This window comes from Stegodyphus dumicola, chromosome 9 (assembly GCF_044657685.1).
Source record: "Stegodyphus dumicola isolate Sdum_Otavi_A_Nest chromosome 9, ASM4465768v1".
NCBI lineage: Eukaryota > Metazoa > Arthropoda > Arachnida > Araneae > Eresidae > Stegodyphus > Stegodyphus dumicola.
In genome coordinates, this window is record NC_140776.1 from 143891622 (window position 1) to 143910841 (window position 19220).

The window sequence follows — 19220 nt, forward strand, 5'->3', positions numbered from 1 at the left end:
TCAATACTAAAATGATGGTTGGTTCCATGGCACAACTTAAAACAGTTAAAATCCAGTCTTTTCAGAATTACATAAGGGAAAGTTAAGAAAAAGCATCTACACTGATAATATACACATCCCTGAAAAAAATTATGTGGTGCACACAAAATGGCATTTCTTGGGAAAATATGGCTCTGCATATCGTTTAACGAAGGGGCAAACAATAAAGGGTCTCAATTTCTTTAATGTTCTTTCTGCATTTCAGGGTTTTTCTCTGATCATTATCAGTGTTTAATGCATATTATCCTTAATCATAGAACAACCCTGTAATAAAAAGACAGGAGACCACTGGGTGAGCAGCTGTGCCGCCATGAAGACTTTCAGCTTTATTGCTCACTCTGTGGGACCACGTTTATTTAAAATTTTATATTACAATAAAAATTTTGATTTTGATATATACATAATTTTGAACTTGACATACATTGACAGAATTCATATAAATATTAACAGAAATTTTGATGGTACGTACGTAGAATATAGAATGCATAATGTATAATACAAATAAAGATTTAGATACAAAATTTTGGTTATATACATAATAAATAAAATAGGATTTTGATGATTTGTTGAAATGCAATAATATTTCACAGTTGATAAATAGTTTATAATTCATAAATAAAAGACAGGAAGAAGTAGCTGTAGAGCTTACAGCTCTTGCTAACAGAGAAATCAGCCTTTTCATTACCAAAAATATTACGACTCAAAATCAGCTGATAAAATTTTCCCAGGTTGATTTGATTAACTGCAGATTTCCTTTCCACAATGAACAGTCATTTCCTTGGAGGAACAAACAGCAAGAATGGAAACCTTACAGGCAAATGGGAAAAGCACAGTCAGATATTGCCAACAATAGACGATAACGATCACCTGTAGGAAGTTTGTACTTATAGTGCTCTAAACAAACCTTACAGTAAAATCGGAGAGCCTTAGAAAATCACATACAGCTTTTTTGCAAAGAAAAAAAAATGACACATGTCAAATACTTTTGCAGCGACGACTATTTAGTGGATTGTGCAGAGAGACCTACGAATGTTTTACTTAAGAATTGCGGATAAGTAGTGAGATCAGAATTCTACAAGAACAACTTGCACAACTTTGGTGGGACCTACACAGGCTTTCATGGTTGATGGCATAAGATGTAAGTACCCAAAATGGAAATACAAATTTACAAACTCTAAAAAAAATATCTGAAAGATTTCAGATTTCATATTACGCTCAAACGGGTGTTTCTTTCATTTACAGACACATACACATTTAGAGAGCATTTGGGCAACGTCACGCTGGACTAAAATATTTAAAAACAGCATATCTTTAGAATTTCTGATAGACAGTCTTACATGCTGGAAATAAAAATATTTTATTCCCTAAAATGTTGTCACTGCCCGTTTTGAAATTGTTGAGTTTCTTAAAAAAAAATTCATTAAAGTTTTACAAATTATGAAATAGACAATAAATTCGAGCTGCCAGGTGTCCATGTTTGGGTAGGAAATCTGTTGTTTTTACACATTGCGAGAAATATACATAGATTTATGTAGGTTATTCATTATTTAGTTTCTTTAAGTATAACAGAGGGCAATAATATTTGGTGGCAACAACTTGAACAGTGGTACAGCTGTTTATAGTGATTAGATGCAAAATGCCGTTTTGAGACTAACAGCCTTTCTGGGTTAATGGCTATTTGGGGCTAAAAAGAGCAGAACAGAAAAGAAATCAGCACCATATCTCTGATATTTTCAAAGAAATTTCAGAAGAAATATGAAATATATATAGTAAAAGCCGGTTACAGATCAGGTATGGCAGAATTTTTAGAATTTAGTGACACACAGAACAACAAAATCTAGAAATGGCAAAACTTTTAGAATTTAGAGCAGGCATTGAAAGCAGAATTTAGATAAGCACTAGGCAGCTGAATTTAGGATCAACAGAGATTGCATCAGGTGGGAAAATGGTGATAAGATCAGATGCATTTTTGATATTTTCCATGCTTCTGTCTAGTGAAAAGTAGAGAAAATAAAGAGAAGATAAATATATTAAGATTCTAGTATCAGAAGTAATACATTCAAATATTATGTTTTCATTGTTCCTCCAGATGTTCTCCCAAAATTAATAATTTAATTGCAAACTTTCTGTACAATACACATCCACTACGTGTCGATACCATTCGATACATTCATTTTTTATTTTGTCATATATTTCTCGAATCTTCTAGAATCGTGGGTCTATAAATCTTACCTTCAAATGCTCCTAAACTTTCCAAGCTACAGTGTCTAAAATCCTAAAGAAAAATTACTCCTACGAATTCTTTAACAACAAAATGCTAGAAATATTTTGGGAAAAAAATCGGAGCGGAAAAGTGTAAAAGTAATTTTATAGAGAAAACTGATGCATATTCTGAGAATTCTGAATATTCTTAGATATATCACGGGAAAAACTCTTACCATAAAAAAATTAAAAAGAAGATATTTTTAATTAATTACATAGCTATTTTGCTTTTGCTAAGAACTGTTTCATAACTTGTGCTTTATAGCCTTATACCTCGTTTATTTTTCAGATTCAAAATATTTATAAGTTGCCAAAATGAAACTTTATAATATGACAGCGAAAAATAGAAATGTTTTATTTTAATGTTATTTTTTAAATATAACTTCAATATATTACCATTATTTTAATAAAATTTATCAATGTTACGATGTTTTAAAAAAAATCGTTGAAAAATTCTCAGATTTTGGAATTAAAAAGTTTCTATAGAAACTAATCTTAAAATCGCCAAAATTTTGAAAAGTCGCCAAATTTAGAACCGTTTAATAAAAGAATTCACATTCTCCAAAACAAAAAGTTGTTTAAGAGCTCTTTACTAGAAAAAAAAAAATGAATTTCGAAATGCTTATGTTTCACTTCTTGCTTATGAACATTTATGAACATTTATGAACATTATGAACATTTATGAAACATTTATGAGTATCCCATCATTTATATTAGAAATAGAAACAAATTATAACTCATAAATCCATTCAAAAGATTACCATATATACGGCAGTGAATCGCCAAAAATATTCTTCAAAATGCTAATTCACACTCAAAATGACCGTCGTAAAAACAAACAGAAATTTCAGATGATTAAAATTAAGGACCTTCTGTTGATTTTGGCCAAAATTAAGGACTTTTAAGGACCAAAAATTGATTCAAAAAAATCTAAGGACTTTTAAGGACTCTTAAGGACCGTACAAACCCTGGAATCTGAATTTAGGAAAAAGCTAAGAATGGTGAATTTAACTTTTCACACATACCGGAGGAAGAGTGAAAGGACTGTTAAAGCAATTCTGAAAAATATCCCCTAAACAACCCATAAAGAAAAAATTAATAACAATATAATTTAGCAACATGAAATTTTCCAATTCTTAAAAGTAAAGCAATTTACGAGAACAACTGTAAACAGTATTGAGAAACTTCCCACATATTTTCTTGAACTAGAGTAAAACAAAGTTGGTCTATCAAATTTTAAGGTGAACAACATGTGTATTAATGTACATACCGAAGAATACTAGTCTAAGAAGATGGAGCTGACCCAATGCTATAAATGCCAGGGCCACACTTATAAACTGTACTTCAATATCACTAGCTGTGAGATTTGCAGTAAAACCACCAAAGTACTGAATGCTCTAAGCCAAAAGAAGAAATCCCTGTTTGTATTTTCTGTAGCAGACCTCATGTCAGCAGCTATTGTAGTTGCTGAGAATATAAACAGAATTTTCTAAAAGCTCTAAGAAAACACTGAGTAAAAAACAGTAAATCAAATACTGAAGAGCAAAGAAAACTTTCCGGAACTATCAAAAAATTCAGAAGTCACCACTTTCACCCAAAAAAGAAAGTCCACAAAAAAATGCAGAAAAATCAAATGAAGAGAGCTTAACTGATATAAACTGGGTAAGCATGATAAAAGAAATATTTTCCCTTTAAAAAGACCCAGAGATAGCAAAGTCACCTGTAGAAATGCTAACCACCACAATAAGACCAACAGAACTATTCCTGAATTAGTTCATTCAGCTTTGCATCAGAGAAGAAAATTTTAACAGAATTATCAAGAAAGGGAGAGTAACCACATCTGAGTCACCAGATGATGGCATAAACTTTGCTTTTTTCACCTTATTGATGAGGGCACTTCGCACTCATAACATCCTATTTAACACCACTGGCATTAGGATAATAATTCTAAAGCACAAGTAAATAGCAATTTCTAGCTAAAATATTTTAATAGAAAGGAAAGTATGTTATAAACGATTTTCAAAAACTGAAGCTATATTTTTGCAAAAATTAAATTAAAAATATCTAAGCTCATAACAGAACTTTTCATTTTTAATTTTATACACTGCATTTCCATTAATTCAGAAATCTTAGCTAATATTATTTCATTTACCTTTTTATTTTACTTCTTGCATTCTAAAGGAATTTAAATTTCAACACATAAATATATGTAATATAACAAAAGTTACATGACACTGAAAACAATCATAATGTAAAACACTGTAATTAAAAAAAATGAAATACGAATATGTTAATACCACTTACATCTCTGCATTTGTTTGTTATATTCCGACATGTTATCAGGCCGAATACTTCGCAGAAACCGAACATAATCATCACTATGATATTTAGTCATTTCTTCTTGAGTGGCTTTATGTGGTCTCTACAATTAAAAACATAATATCAATAAAATCACTTATTCAATAAAATGCACTCTTATTTTGAAATCGTTAAAATTATCAAGCATGAAAAATCTTAAATAACATCAGAAAATTTATTTTGAAGGATAATTACGAATTTTTTAAATTTATTTGAATTTTGCCAACTACTGATATTTGAATTGGCATGAAACATTTATACAGCACAAAGTCCGAGATTTGGATATCCAATACCCAGAATGATATAAAATCTGGAGTTCAAAGCCAACTACTTTTTTTTTTTTTTTTTAATGCTTTACGCATGCGCATTTAATCTCCCCTGCACATAATAAAACATGTGGAGAGTTCGATTCTTAATTTCACTTCAGCACTAAATAAAATATCTCATTACTGAAGAAAAATCATTTTAGCATAAATTTGTATGATCAATAATTTGGCTCCGTAGATGTATATCTGCTTGGCATACATTTCAAACCAAAACATTCTACATAGACACATCGCTGATTTTACACCTACTAATATTTTATATTCCTGATGCAAAACTGGCGAATCATTTATTTATCATATTTTGCTTTCATTACTGCATGTTTATCAACACAAGACAACTTGAATAATGACTCATGTAGCAATGCCTAAATATTTTTTTTTTATGTTAGTAATTGAATAATAAAGAATATGGTAATCTTTTATGTTGACATTATGCTTAGCGATAATTAGAGATTTAAGTTCAATGTACTGAGAAATGCTGACGAGGAAAAATTTAATAAAAATTTCTTTCCATATACAAAAAAATAGATTTTGTTAATGATACTCACTCATAGGCCAAAAGATTAAATTTAGTGCTGTTTGAATTAAGAATAACCAATTTGTTACTCATATAAAGCCAGAATCAGCGCTAGGGCTTGTATGTCCAGACCGGGTGGCAGAATTTAGGGAAGATAAGGAGAGGCGCTTGGTAGCATAATTTAAGACTCACGGAGACTGCATAAGATATCTAACGCTGGCCCTCAATAAGCCTTAAGTACATGTGGGAATTTATTTATTCAGGACTCATGTAAGCATGTGCAAGAAATAGACATAAGCATAATAAATAACTAAACTAATACAATACAGGCTTAATTGTCTCATTATATGATAGAAGCAAGATAAAATTTAGCGGAACAACTTGTCCTTAGTTGCCAATCTCATGATACATAGCCAAGTATGTACAGAGAACAACAGCTAAATTTTATGATGATAGTTGTTAATTTTAAAGGTTTTCATATATTGCAAACCAAAGATGAGATTTTCTAATTAACAGATTCTGTAAAGAAATGTGGAGAAGCAGTCGATATAAAAGAAGTTTTTCATTGTAATGACAATGCTCCTCAATCATCAATCAATTAATCGAGGGCGAAATCTGTAGTATGATTCTAGATCCAGAAAATACGGCTACCAATAGTGAGGGAAAAAACAGAGAGGTTATTAAAAACGAACAAATTTCGATTGACAAGTCAATTGGAATTCTCGACACAGCAATTACAAGACTTCAACAATGTAACTAAACAAGAAATTATGTCTGTCTACAAAACTAGAAAGTATTAGCACAAAAAAATGAAGCAATTTAAACAATCTACATTGAAAGAAATTTTTAATAAAGTAAATAAATATTAAACTTTTTTTTTTTTTTTGTAGATTTTGATACCCTTTAGATCATAAATGCTTCATTATTTCATGAATTACAATTCCAGATTTTAATTTTATACTTTCTACATGCCATTTTACTAGATTTAAACTGATGATTTAATACCTGGAATCATTGAAGTCCCGACAAGTTTGGATGTTGGCAAACTAATGGCACGCGGGAAAAAATTTGGGGCGCTATATGTTTTGAGGAATTTAGGTACTTACTATCAGCAAAGTCAGCTGACACCAGGACACCTTCAAAACCATTTCTCTTGCAGGTAGTGATCCTGCTAGCCCTGTCCTTTCATCTGAAAGGGCAACTAGTCATTCACTTGTTTGGTGCGTGCTTACGACAGCCAGAATCACAGTCTTGATCATTTTTTAACTAATTTCATTAACAGAACTCCATGCTTACATTTGTGTGAATTATATTTACAGCTAAGCATTATTAAGCATGGCTATTTTGACAAAACCAAACACTTACTAAGCATACAGATATTTGTATGGCTGCTATAAATTCACTTGCTGAGAAAGAAATAAGATTGTTTCGATAACAATTGATGTTGCTTCTGATATGGTGATCTCATTCGTGATTCTGAGGCTAAACTTCACGTTTTCAGTAAAGATCTTGTTTCCAAAAACAAATTTCTCAAACTTGAAAAAATTTACTAGCAATTTGGATTTATAAGATAATCGACTTTCATCAAGGTTTTCGCAGTTTACAGAGTTTATCGGGAACACTCAAATTTATTAGGTACCCTCATGTGAATCCATTTGATAAACTCAGCTTGTTTAAGTATGACTGGTTGGAAACTGAAATGCAAAGCTAATTGATTTTCAGTCTAGGGCAGTATGGGTTCAAAAACTTATTGGAAGAGTTGGAATAGAATTAGAAAGACTACTACGCAATATAAGCAAAAATGGCAATACTAAAATTGTGAGAATATGGAATTCAATTCCAGACACATATAGCTGTCTGAAAAAGTCTGTTTGCTATTTTGACAATAATTTCATCTACCTACGAGCTATTATTTTCAGAAATGAAAATAATTGATAATAATATGATTGCTGTAGAAATGTCTGTTTACGATTGCAAGTAGAGTATTAATGCTGAAGTATTTAATTTTATTTATTCCCCCCCTCACTAGTCCCCAAGTTAATAATATATGTTAACACATCATGGCCATGTTAAATATTTCTTTAAAAATTTGGCAGATTGATGTATGAAGGTTCACCATCTTGGACTTAGGACAATAAAATAAGATACTGCAGCACAAAAAATACAGCACACGTATAAACATTTCATATCAAATTAAGATATATACAGTTATGAAAGTATAAAAAATGAAAAGTCAACTTTGTACTCTAAGGTAAAAAAAAAAAAAAAAAAAAAAAATTGTTTTAGTTACAGGTAGTGCTCGACCAGCAAGTTCAGTTCCAATTGTCCCAATGTAAGTCGATTCTGACCTAAGCTGGCAACTCATTTTGTTATTGATAGGTTTAGTACCAAATTAGGCTTTTATTTAACATAAAATAGGTTTAAAAATGTATAAACTTATAAAACATTTATTAGCAATTTATTATTTATGTAGCGCATAAAATTATACATACCTACATGCATTACATAGATACTATTTTATAAAATTAATAATTGTTCTTCCTTTAAATTAGTTAGCATAAACTAAATCACAAAACCATACAAATTAGGTCCTTAACTGAAAATTATAGGCGAGTAATTCATTTGAATGATTCACTGCAACCAAGAATAGTTTCTTTAATCAGAAAATTCATCAACATTGTCTTTTTTTCCCCTTCTCTTAACACATTCACTGCTGATCATGCACTGGCACATGACTGGCATTTTGGCTGAAGAGCCAATCACACTCTTGCGTGTGGTTTTGGGTGATGTCTCAGGTGCCAGTTGTGCACTAGCGTGGGAAAAGCAATATCTCATTGTTTATTTTCAAGTTCAGTCAGCACTACATTTTGAATATATACGATGGTATTGGTGTGGAGTGAAGGTTAGAAACTAATTGTAAATGTATGTAATTTGGAATGGAAACAAAGTTTCATTTTGTGCAAAGATCCTACACAAATAACATTCTGAAATATATCATTGTAACTATCTTGTAATAAATTCATTTGTAATATATATATTTGTTTGTGACATAGTTTGATACCAAAATAATGCATACTGTTAACTTATTTTGATTCACTTTTAAATGCCACACGCCAGTGTGCAATGCAGCACAGCAGAAGTAATTTTACGTTGGTCGAACATTCTGACAAATGCCTAAACAGGTTTGGCGACTATGTGGAAAAGTGAAGGCCGGATGTGTCTCTTGATTCTATTGTTAATAAATATCTTTTCATTTGCCTTGTAAACTTTTTTTTGGATCACTCCTCGTACCTCTAATGTCGAATACATGCTGTTTACATAGTAATAACATTTTATGCTTAAAGGCTTAGTAATCAATGTGGTGCACATAATCTTTTATTACCTCTTTTAAACCACATTTCTTATAATATGCAAGTCGGCATATGGTACAATCTATTTCTATGACACAGCATTAAATAGCAACACAACCTCACATGACCAGCAGTGAAAGTGTTAATATATTTATTTTCCAACACACAACTGCTTCTTGAATTTGCTTTTCTGATTTGGCAAAATAGTAAGCAATTTGATCAGTATTTTCAAGTAGTTGAAGTCATTGATTTAATTTATAAAATGCTTCAGATAATCCTTTTGCAGGAAACTGTTTTGACAATTTCTCTTCTTAAATTTTCTTGTTATTCCTTTCTTTTTTTAATTATTTAATGCTGATAATTAATCAAATTTTCAACAGTAACTTCATTTTCTTCAAGATTGACTAATTCTTCCAAATTCTCGAAACTGACATCTAGATCCAGCATACACGTATAACTGAACTCTACTTCTTCACCAGTTTAGTTGAGGATAATACATTCATTATGCTTTTCCAATCTTTCTGATAGTAGCAACTTTTTTCTAATTCATTGTTCCAATACTTGTTTTTTAAGAGGTTCCTGTATTCTGGATTCATTGACCAATATGATGTTTTTTCCAAAACTCAAGAACTCTGCATCAAGCCCTTTTTGCAAATATTTTATACCTCCACAGTATTCTACAACTTAACACAAAATGCAAAAAATTAAAAATAAGCAACACTGGCAAAGAATATATTACATATTTAAGAAGCACACCAACATAGCAAATATGCTGTGTTGTGTTAAAGAAATGCATGTACATATATGTTGACAGTAAATTTCAATTAGAAGGTATTTAATTTTAGTTTCAGGTCAAGGCAACATATGCCACGTGCTACCTATAGCTTCAAAAATGATTTAACAACAAAAAAAGATGCTATGGGAAAAAGTAAATTCTACATAATACTAAAAACAAATCGGATATCAAAACAGTGCGCATTCCTTCCATAATATATAAATTATGCAGACTATTGAAAGATACTTTAGGTGTTATATTAATACATTAAATTAAATATTTATTACTTTTAAGATCACAGATTAATTTCAGATACACATGTTGTACTATGAATTCTTGATCCAATAGCTCCACAGCTTAATAAATTTAACAAAAAGCAAAAGTTTTGATAAAACCAAAAATTTTCACATCACATATGTTAAGTTTATTTGCACAAGTACTATTTGCAAGTTGTATTTTTTACAACGTATAATACAGCCTTGCATCATAAAATACATTTACATTTTATTAATATTTCTTTTTAACACATTTTTATTTAGTTCAATTATGCATTTATAAAATTAGTTGACTTATTTTTGCATTATTTATTTACTGTATACATAAAATTAAATATGCAACAATAATGTGCATTATATATAGTATATATAAATCAGATGCAGAATATATATAAAAACTTCTAACTGTAATTTATAATACCTTAAGTATCACTTTCAATATGGTTACCTCTCTTTATGTCCTAAAAATACCAAGTTGATTATAATAAGTCTTCCTGAACTTCCTTAATCATTTTCAAATTAATCTTTGTTACATGATTCTTATATAACACTCATGACACACATTTACATAACACAAAAACTGTTTTAACCAATAATAATGCTAAATTTTGCAAACCAAAACCTTATTTAACCAATTGAAATAAAGTAGAACTATAACATCACTAATAACGAACTCTTCTACGACAATTTCAATTACTACTGGTGGTCGCAATTTTGAACATTTCTTGTGAATACTGTATTACTGCAAAGAAGCCCTTTGCGTTGATTTTGTAAATAAGCTAATTTTCCCTCCCATGTCTTTTTTGCATTCGTGCTTTAACATGTCACTTTAGACCCTACATTCCTATACAAAAAATACATGTTTTAGTATGCTCAACCAACCCTCTAAGTTTGTTCCATGATCATAGAATCACCATGTATTTTTATCACTCTCAAAACAATAATTATATATGCTTCTCCTTCATCAGTACTGTGTAATTTCACCATCACTTTACACTTCGGCATTATTTAAAATTACAATAAAACAGAACAATATGAAAAGGCAAACACAAGCATTCGCATATATTAAAATAAGCACGATAATCAGTATTTGTCGCAACTGCATCTGACTGAACAGACAGAGATACTGATTGATATAATAATTTAAGATTTAAATGAAACAACAGAGATTATGGTTAATCCGAAATTTCTAATTACACAGAAAAAAGTATTGCTGTTTTACTCTTTATAATAATACACATTACAATTAATTAAGATTATTACAGAGAAATCCTGCATAATAAAGGCAATAACCACTGTCTAGTAGTACTCTGAACTTTCTCAATTAAATGATATGCTAAGAATTTCATGCTGATTCATATAAACTAAACTTTTGTATTTATGGCATTTGACATATTAAAGTACTCACATATTCTTAAATTTTATTATAATACTTATTTTAGCTAGTTGAAATTTATAAAAATTTTACTTTACATATAAAATCAGAGATGAAATAATAAAATACATATCTTACATAGATTTCCATTTTTCTGTAAAGGCCATAATTCAAGATTAAATTATGAGTCATGCGAATGCGATGTGGCTTCATTGGGTGACCCTGGCCATAGTAGTAATTCCCAATATCACCTAATACATAAACATTCAATATATGATATAAAAGATATATACTTTGATATACAGTTTGCAGTAAAAAATTTTAAAACAAAAGTACTGAATAAAAATCAAGCTATTTTGTAAACAGAAGCTCCATAATAAAAAATTAGCAAAATACTCAACATAGAAATAATTTTAAACTGGGAAAAAAAAAAAAAAAAAAAAAAAAATCGGTTCAAATTTTCCTTTGTTATTGTAGCAATCGTGGTGGTATGCTTGCCTGGTACCGCTTAGTATGTAGTTGCTTGCTTGTGTCGCCATCTATTGACATCAACACAAATACAGCAGCACATGAAATTCACATGCCCTTGAAGATGATAATGACCCTAGGATTCAATGCTGTGTCTGTTATAGAGTCAAATATCATACCGCTGTTGCAAAAGAGCTCCCTGTGACATATTCTGATATACGAACAGCTTTGTAATGCGAGCATTTGATTAGCTCCCAAGATCGCAACATTATTAATGTATAAAAAAATATGAAAAAATTGCATAAAATCCTCAATTTTAAGCGAATAAAAAATGGCAACAGATTCAGTCTTTCAGGAGGGATTTCTGTTACTGTATTTACTTACGTATAAAATTAACATTTCTGCACACCTTTTATTGAACATTTCATATTTTATATTACAATATTGTAGACATATTTTATTATAATTTACATTTGCTTTCATTCATATACAAAATGTACATACAACCATAGTTGTATCATTATTTGACTTTTGGACCACTTCTTGATTCTAAAGAAATTAAAGCAACTTGCAACTCCTGATTTAAATGATTTGAACATCACACTAAAATCTAAGCATTACAAAGCTGATGCTTTTTTTTTTTTTTTTAAATCTCTATTCCAGTAAGTAATCTTATTTTTCTCCAAAACAAAATTAAAATTTTTCTAAAATTGAATGTTGAAATACCTATTGTTATGTATGTGTTATTTTTCACATAATCATAACAGCCAGATGTGCTGCTAGTGAGAACACTCTGGACTTGCTACTTTGTATGCTTAATCGTAACACATTTATTGTAAAGTACAACCAAAAATATAAATTACTGTTACTTTTAGACTTATTCTCTGAAATGGAAAGTTTTTGTTACAGTGTCTCAAAACTGATGTATTTGTTTTCAAAAACAGGATTACTAGATGTTTGTTTTGCCCAATTCGGCTTACCTTTCTTTCCTTATCAATGCAACAACCAAGAAATACATCTGTATAAAAATGCTGTGAATTTATATTTCTATGAAGTTTTGATGAAAATTGAAAAAGCATTCTGAATACTTTTCCATCCATCTTGAATCCCAATTTCTATAACTGAAGAAAAATTTTTTTTGAAGAAATAGTATTAGTTTTTTATTTAGTTTTCTCACTATTATTTGGATTTTCACAATGGATATGAACAAATTAAGTGAAAAATAATAACATAAATTAACTGACAATTAATTAGCAGAAGAAATGGAGTTTTAAACCAGCGGTTCTGAACCTTTTGACTAACACGTACCACCAAAACAAAAACTGAAAACCTTTAGTAAAACCACTACAAAGTACTACTACCATCACCCCACGAACAAAGCTCAGATCGCATAAATTTACGATTGTTAAAGAAAAAACATCAATCAGGATGTTAGGGTTTTACGTTTTGAATTTAATAGTTCAAAATACTTTGCTTCTTTGCATACCACTTATATTTCTCTTGTGTACCACCAGTGGTACACATACCACTGGTTGAGAACTCCTGTTTTAAACAATATAAAATCAACAATATGATTTTATGATTTTTTTTTTCAAACTAATATGCATAATGAAATTACTAAGAAACAAATTTCAGTCCATCTCATAACTTAAGTCACAGAAACAGAATTTGTAATGACATTAGAAGCCAGGTAAGCTCCCATGCCTAAGATCATGGAGGTAGGAAGTAAGATGGAGTAGCCCTAAACAGGTTTCTCCCGTACCCTGCTCTGAAGCACTGGTGATCCCTACGTGGCGACCAAAACATTGCGTCATTTACCATTAAGATCAAATGGGTTTTGACGCGATCGGATGTAAATATTTTGTAATTACGTCGTAAATATACATATAAATAAATATACAGTCAAAAGTTGTTACTTCGGACACCCATAATCCGGAATGATCTATAATCCGGACCTCAAAGCTACAAACTTTCTGCGCATGCGTCGCGTTGACGTATGCACATAGGCATTTACGCGTGCGCGTAAGACCATTACGCCTGCAAATATGCATGTGTGCAAGTGCATAATACGTTTACACATGCGCGTTTAATGCATAACGGACGGTATAAGCTAAGCTAAAATTATCTAATTCAGTTAATGTTGCAGATTGCGTTGTTTCTTAATCTTCGAATTGGATCCGGCTTATTATTTTTTGCAGACTGTTAGAGCAATTTTATAAAAGTAAGCTTGAATTTTCAATTATGTCAAATAGAATTTCCGATATATATTTACTAGTATGTAAAGGATCTACAAAGCGAAAGTATGTTTTGAAATCCGAAATCTGTTTATCAATTTCATGCTGCTCTGCTGCAGGGGGGGGGGGAGAAAAGCCGCGGCACACAATGAATTGGAAGTTGATCTGTCAGCACTATCCTTATCTTCAGGGCAGATGTTTTTATTTTATTTGGCTTATAATTCCTTACTAAATGTAGTATTTCATCTCGATGTACTCCATCTTTGATATAATTTAAATCAAGTTCCTTGTCATTATAATTCGCTTCCGATAATGAAGAAAGTGACAGAGAGGTTATTGAAAACGAAAACATTTTGATTGACAAATTAGTCGGTATTCTCGACACAGCAATTATAGGACTTGAACAGCGGAACTTTGCAACTAAACAAGAAATTATGTCTGTTTAATAGAATTAAAGAGAAAGTATTATCACATGAAACGAAGCAACTTAAACAACTTACATTGAAAGAAATGTTTAATAAAGCAAACAAATAAATATTAAGCTTTTTCTTTTTGTAAATTTTGATACCCTTTAGATCATAATTGTTATTTCATAAATTACGGTTTTATATTTTTAATTTTGTGATTTCTGCATGCCATCTTACCAGATTTAAACTGATGATCTAATCCGGAAAAATCGATAATCCGGAATCGCCGAAGTCCCGACGAGTCCAGATTAACGACTTTTGACTGTATTTTCTTTTTTTCTACAACACTTCAGAGTCCTAAGTATATGAAAACAACATATTTTTAAACAACATTTTATTCTGAACGGAATTAAATGCTATACTTTTCGCAGAACAGTTTTCTCAGAATGGTTTAATTTGAATGAAATATTTTCACAAGTTTACGTTAATTACATTAGGAAAAAAATTAAGGTAATTCGATTTGATTCGGTTAAGGATTACAAAATTAAGATAAAAGTTTATTGTATTATTAAAATTATGCATTATTTCTTTTCTATTTATAGAGCTTCTTCCTAAAATACTTTCTCAATTATGACATGATTTTTTAGCTTCTAAGGCATCTTTTTAATCGAAAACTGTAAGTCGGTTTATAATTAATGCACTATTCGGTCCATTTCAAATTAGAACACCTTTTAATTTAATAGCGAAATACTTTAAATAGTACTTAACCTTCCCTGAATACTTCTGAAAGGGAATAAAGTAAGTATTATTTTTTAATATTATTTTAAACTTGTAACTGACTTATTATAAAATGCAAGGGGAATAATTCTTTTAATTATACTTATTAGATATTTTTACCCTTAATTTCAACAATACATATTCCAAAACTCTTCTTTATTAATTTCTTAAATACACATCTCATAGAAATTGCTTTACAATACCTTTTAACAGATTGCTTTCCAGTATGAACAATTCTTGCTTAAATAGTTTTAAAAAGTATTTGTCAACAAGATGTCAATTTATGTTTACAATTCAATGTTAAGGTTATTATATATTTAGATAATATTTATAATCATTATAAATTTAGATACATTTAATAATTAGATTTCTCCATAGTAACTTTCACAGCTATTTATGAATGAATAAATCCTTTATTTCAAATACATTTATAAATAATTTAATGAATATTTATGTATTTTGTTAAAGGCAGATACATGCTTTTTGCAAGCACATGCATTAATACCCATACATATTTCATATTTTTCATTTCTGGCATGTGCAAATCTTTAATTTCTGTGCATTCACTATATTTTATTTTTAATTAACCCAAATAAGTAAAACATCTAAGCCCAAAGGGATTTTTTTTTTCAGATATATAAAATTAAAATGATGAGTTTAAAATGAGTAGCAGTAAAGCCTCTCCTCTAAAAAATTTTAAAAGGTACATGTTACAATAATATATGGATGTGAAAAAAATTTGTTTTATTTAAAACATTTTGGCATTTGAAACATAAAATAAAAGTAGCGAATACTCTATCAAGGGTATCGAAAGACGTATGCAATTTTAAAGGTACCGTAAGGTATTTTTCATTCTTTAAGCATAACATTTTTGCTAAAATCTATATTTTTGTAGTTCAACAGCTTAGAATTTTATAAAACAAATTCATAATCAAAATCGATGTTGTTATGGCCGCTGATGACATTTTTCTATCTTAGAGACATAGTCTTTTTATTCTTCTGTCATCAATAGATATGGTGCACCTATTTCAGCCTTTTCCTTCTTTGTTTTTTATTGAATTTGTCTCCTGATATCGTAAAACAAAACTTTCGGACTCCAGATGTAGTCACTGAACCACCCACCTGTCTTGCAATTTCAGCATAGGAAAGACCACTTTCTCGTAACACAATAATATTACATCTCTTTCTAGGTGTCCAATCTACTCTTTTATTTGATGTCATTGCTTCTTGACTAAATATTAAAAATTTTTACAAGAATTCCTACTTGTAATTGCAGTGTATAAGAAACAGGTCCTCCTACAGAACAAAGCAAAATAATGAATTGTTTCAAGTGTAAACATCATTTCAGCTTCTACCGGCACTTACTAACATTTGATTGATTCTCAGAACAACAACAGTTATTGGCCAGGAAAGCTAGACATTACAAACCACTTCATAACTGTGTTTTTTATTTATATTAAAGTACATATAACTTTTTTTGTATTGCAAATAGTTGAATTTTGTGTTTTGTATTGAATTCAGTAATAAATTCTCTTTAAAATGATATATACAAGATTGCATTTTGCGAAACGTAACATTTTCTATAAGCATACAAAGTTCAAAAACATGAAAATTTCCAAAAGTGTCCACAATTTTGGCCACCACTGTATGTCTGTGCCAAATATGATTTTCGGATACCTAGAGGGTTTCTGGAGGACCTCCAAGAAAGCGGCAGCCCTAAGCTATAGCTTGTGTAGCTTATACGTAAATACTGCACTGGAAGTATACATGGACACCGAGTTTTTGACTTCTTATTTTGGTTTTGTGTAGTGGCCATCTTGAAATTGTGCCTTCCTGGAGGTGATCTTGGCATCAAACAAGAAACGATTCGCCAAGGTGTACCATACAATAAATTTTTGCCTGCTTCCCCCCCATTAAACTGAATAACAGATAAGAAGATTAATGAAAATATATCTAAGTTATTAATTATGATCTCTTAATCTACAATGTATTAACTGCATGACAAAATATTAGGGTAGAGTAGACTTTAAGGTACCTCTTGTATTATGGCGAAGTTGCTTTTTGATTTCACGCAAAGTTGTTGTTTCATTTATGGTAGCTTGAGTAGTTGAATGTTATGGAAACCCTTTTGTGACGTAATCGGGTGCATGATTCTGGGAATTTTTTAATCATGGGATGTTTTGTAAGCATTTTTCTGGTGTGTGTTGGTTTGATTCTTTAGACGGTAGAATGGCCGAATGGGTACTTTTCCGTTTTGCCGGCGCAAGCGATAAAGTCGCCAATAATGGTACAACCCATGCCAAACGAAATATTCTCGCTGGTAACCTTTTACGCCTCATTTTCAAAACAAGTCGCAGCTTTTTCTTATCAGATTGATTGTTTCTTTCAATACTGGCATATCATTACATAGAATTTTTATCAGATAGTTCAGTTTTATGTTTAAGGCAATTTTCGGTAATTAAGTTAATTAGGATGCAATCACAGCAATGACCCGAAGCCAAAAAATATAGAAAAGGTAAAGTCAAGGGTTAAATTCATCAATTCTAATGAGAATGCATTAGCGAAGTAAAGCACTGCAGTTTTACAGAATTTCTGAGTAAGCTATTCGTACGAATTGAAATATTTCTTGCATTTAAACTTGTGTTCCAAATTAAGATTTAACTTGAAATTAATGTGGATAATTACTAAGAGCATTAGATTTTTGTAGAGTAGTTTACGTGAGATGAGATCGCTTGGGGTCACGTGATATGAACCGGCGAATTAGGATGTTGAACCATGAAAGCTTAGTAAATTCTTAATGTCTTTTTACAAATTTGTTGTCTTTATTTATTGGCTTTTTATAAAATTTTAAGCGATATTAAAATGTTTATGCCTTCTTTTTTAAAAAGAATTCTTAGAACTAACATTTTTTTAATATTTCTTATGTGTATACTGTATGTTGTCTCCAATAAAGTCTGCTTGGTGAGATTTGCGCCGGAAAAACGGAAAAGTACCGCCGAATGTAGTAAGATTAATTTGAAGTTTCTGTACGATTTGGAGGGAAAAGAGCTTTAATTGACTGGTGTGTAAATGAAAGTTTACTTAGTAGCCATTATAAGTGTCCTGTATGTAGGAAGGATATGCGTCTAGTCGAACGTAAAAACCGTTTAGATCAGTGTTTCTCAACCTTTTTTGTGCTATGTCCCACCTAATCCTCTCTAAAATTTTTAAGCTCCCCCTAGCATATACATAATTATTAATATTTAAAAATTGAAATGTTCAAGAAAGAAATTTCTTTTAGGAAGAAATGTCTACGAAATGTTGTGAACAAACACAGTAAGTTAACTTTAAAAACGTGGAGAACTGAAATTCAAGGAAAAACTCATTTTAGTGAAAGTTTTTCATTTTAAGTATTAGTAATTTTTATTATTTAAATTTAGTGAGTTCCTTGCGCTTGATACTTGCTGCAAAGAAATTTTATGTCAGGTTTCAATTTAGATAACTTGAGTCTCAAGTCTCCCGGTTTCATTATATCCAACCGATTTCTTTTTTCTTTTCTTCTTTTTTATTATTTTAGCAGCAAATCATTTATGGCACTGAATCCGCATTCAACAAAATATGAAGATGGAAACAGTAATAGTTCTCTTGCAAATTTTGTTGCATTTGGATATCTGATTCTGGTTTCCTCACAAAGCTATGTCATCGCTCCTTTTATATTAAATAGAGTTTTAATTGACTCATAATTTTGCATTTCTGCGAATTCTTTTTTTTTACTGCATATTTGAAATATCAGCCAAATCCACTAGCATTGGCTGAATCATCCAAGTTGGGAAATCAATTTGTTTTAAGTTACAAAATCTTTTAAATCAGCCGATAAAATTTTCAGATGATCGACAATAACAAGTATAGCGGTAGTCACGTAACATTTTTGGAGCCAATGAGACTTTTCAAAATTTTTGTGATAAATAGTATATGCCTGACATAATTCAACAAAGATAATGAAATCAAATATCTTCCTTTTGCATCGACATAAGTTTTATTTGCTTCTTGAAGTTGTTTATTTAATATATTTAATTTT

General features: G+C 30.3%; 1 protein-coding gene across 2 annotated transcripts in view; it reads right to left on the reverse strand.

Annotated features, from left to right (window-relative positions):
* HDAC1 (histone deacetylase 1) overlaps positions 1-19220 on the reverse strand; it is a 77321-nt gene that overhangs the window by 53498 nt on the left and 4603 nt on the right. For both annotated transcript variants that reach the window (XR_015043106.1, XM_085824188.1), the window contains exons 2-3: positions 11416-11528; positions 4606-4723 (exon numbers count right to left, since the gene is read on the reverse strand). Coding sequence is in view for 1 of the 2 variants with exons in the window: in XM_085824188.1 (XP_085680314.1) it covers positions 4606-4723; positions 11416-11528 (231 nt within the window). In the remaining variant the exon portion in view is untranslated. The remainder of the gene's footprint in view (positions 1-4605; positions 4724-11415; positions 11529-19220) is intronic.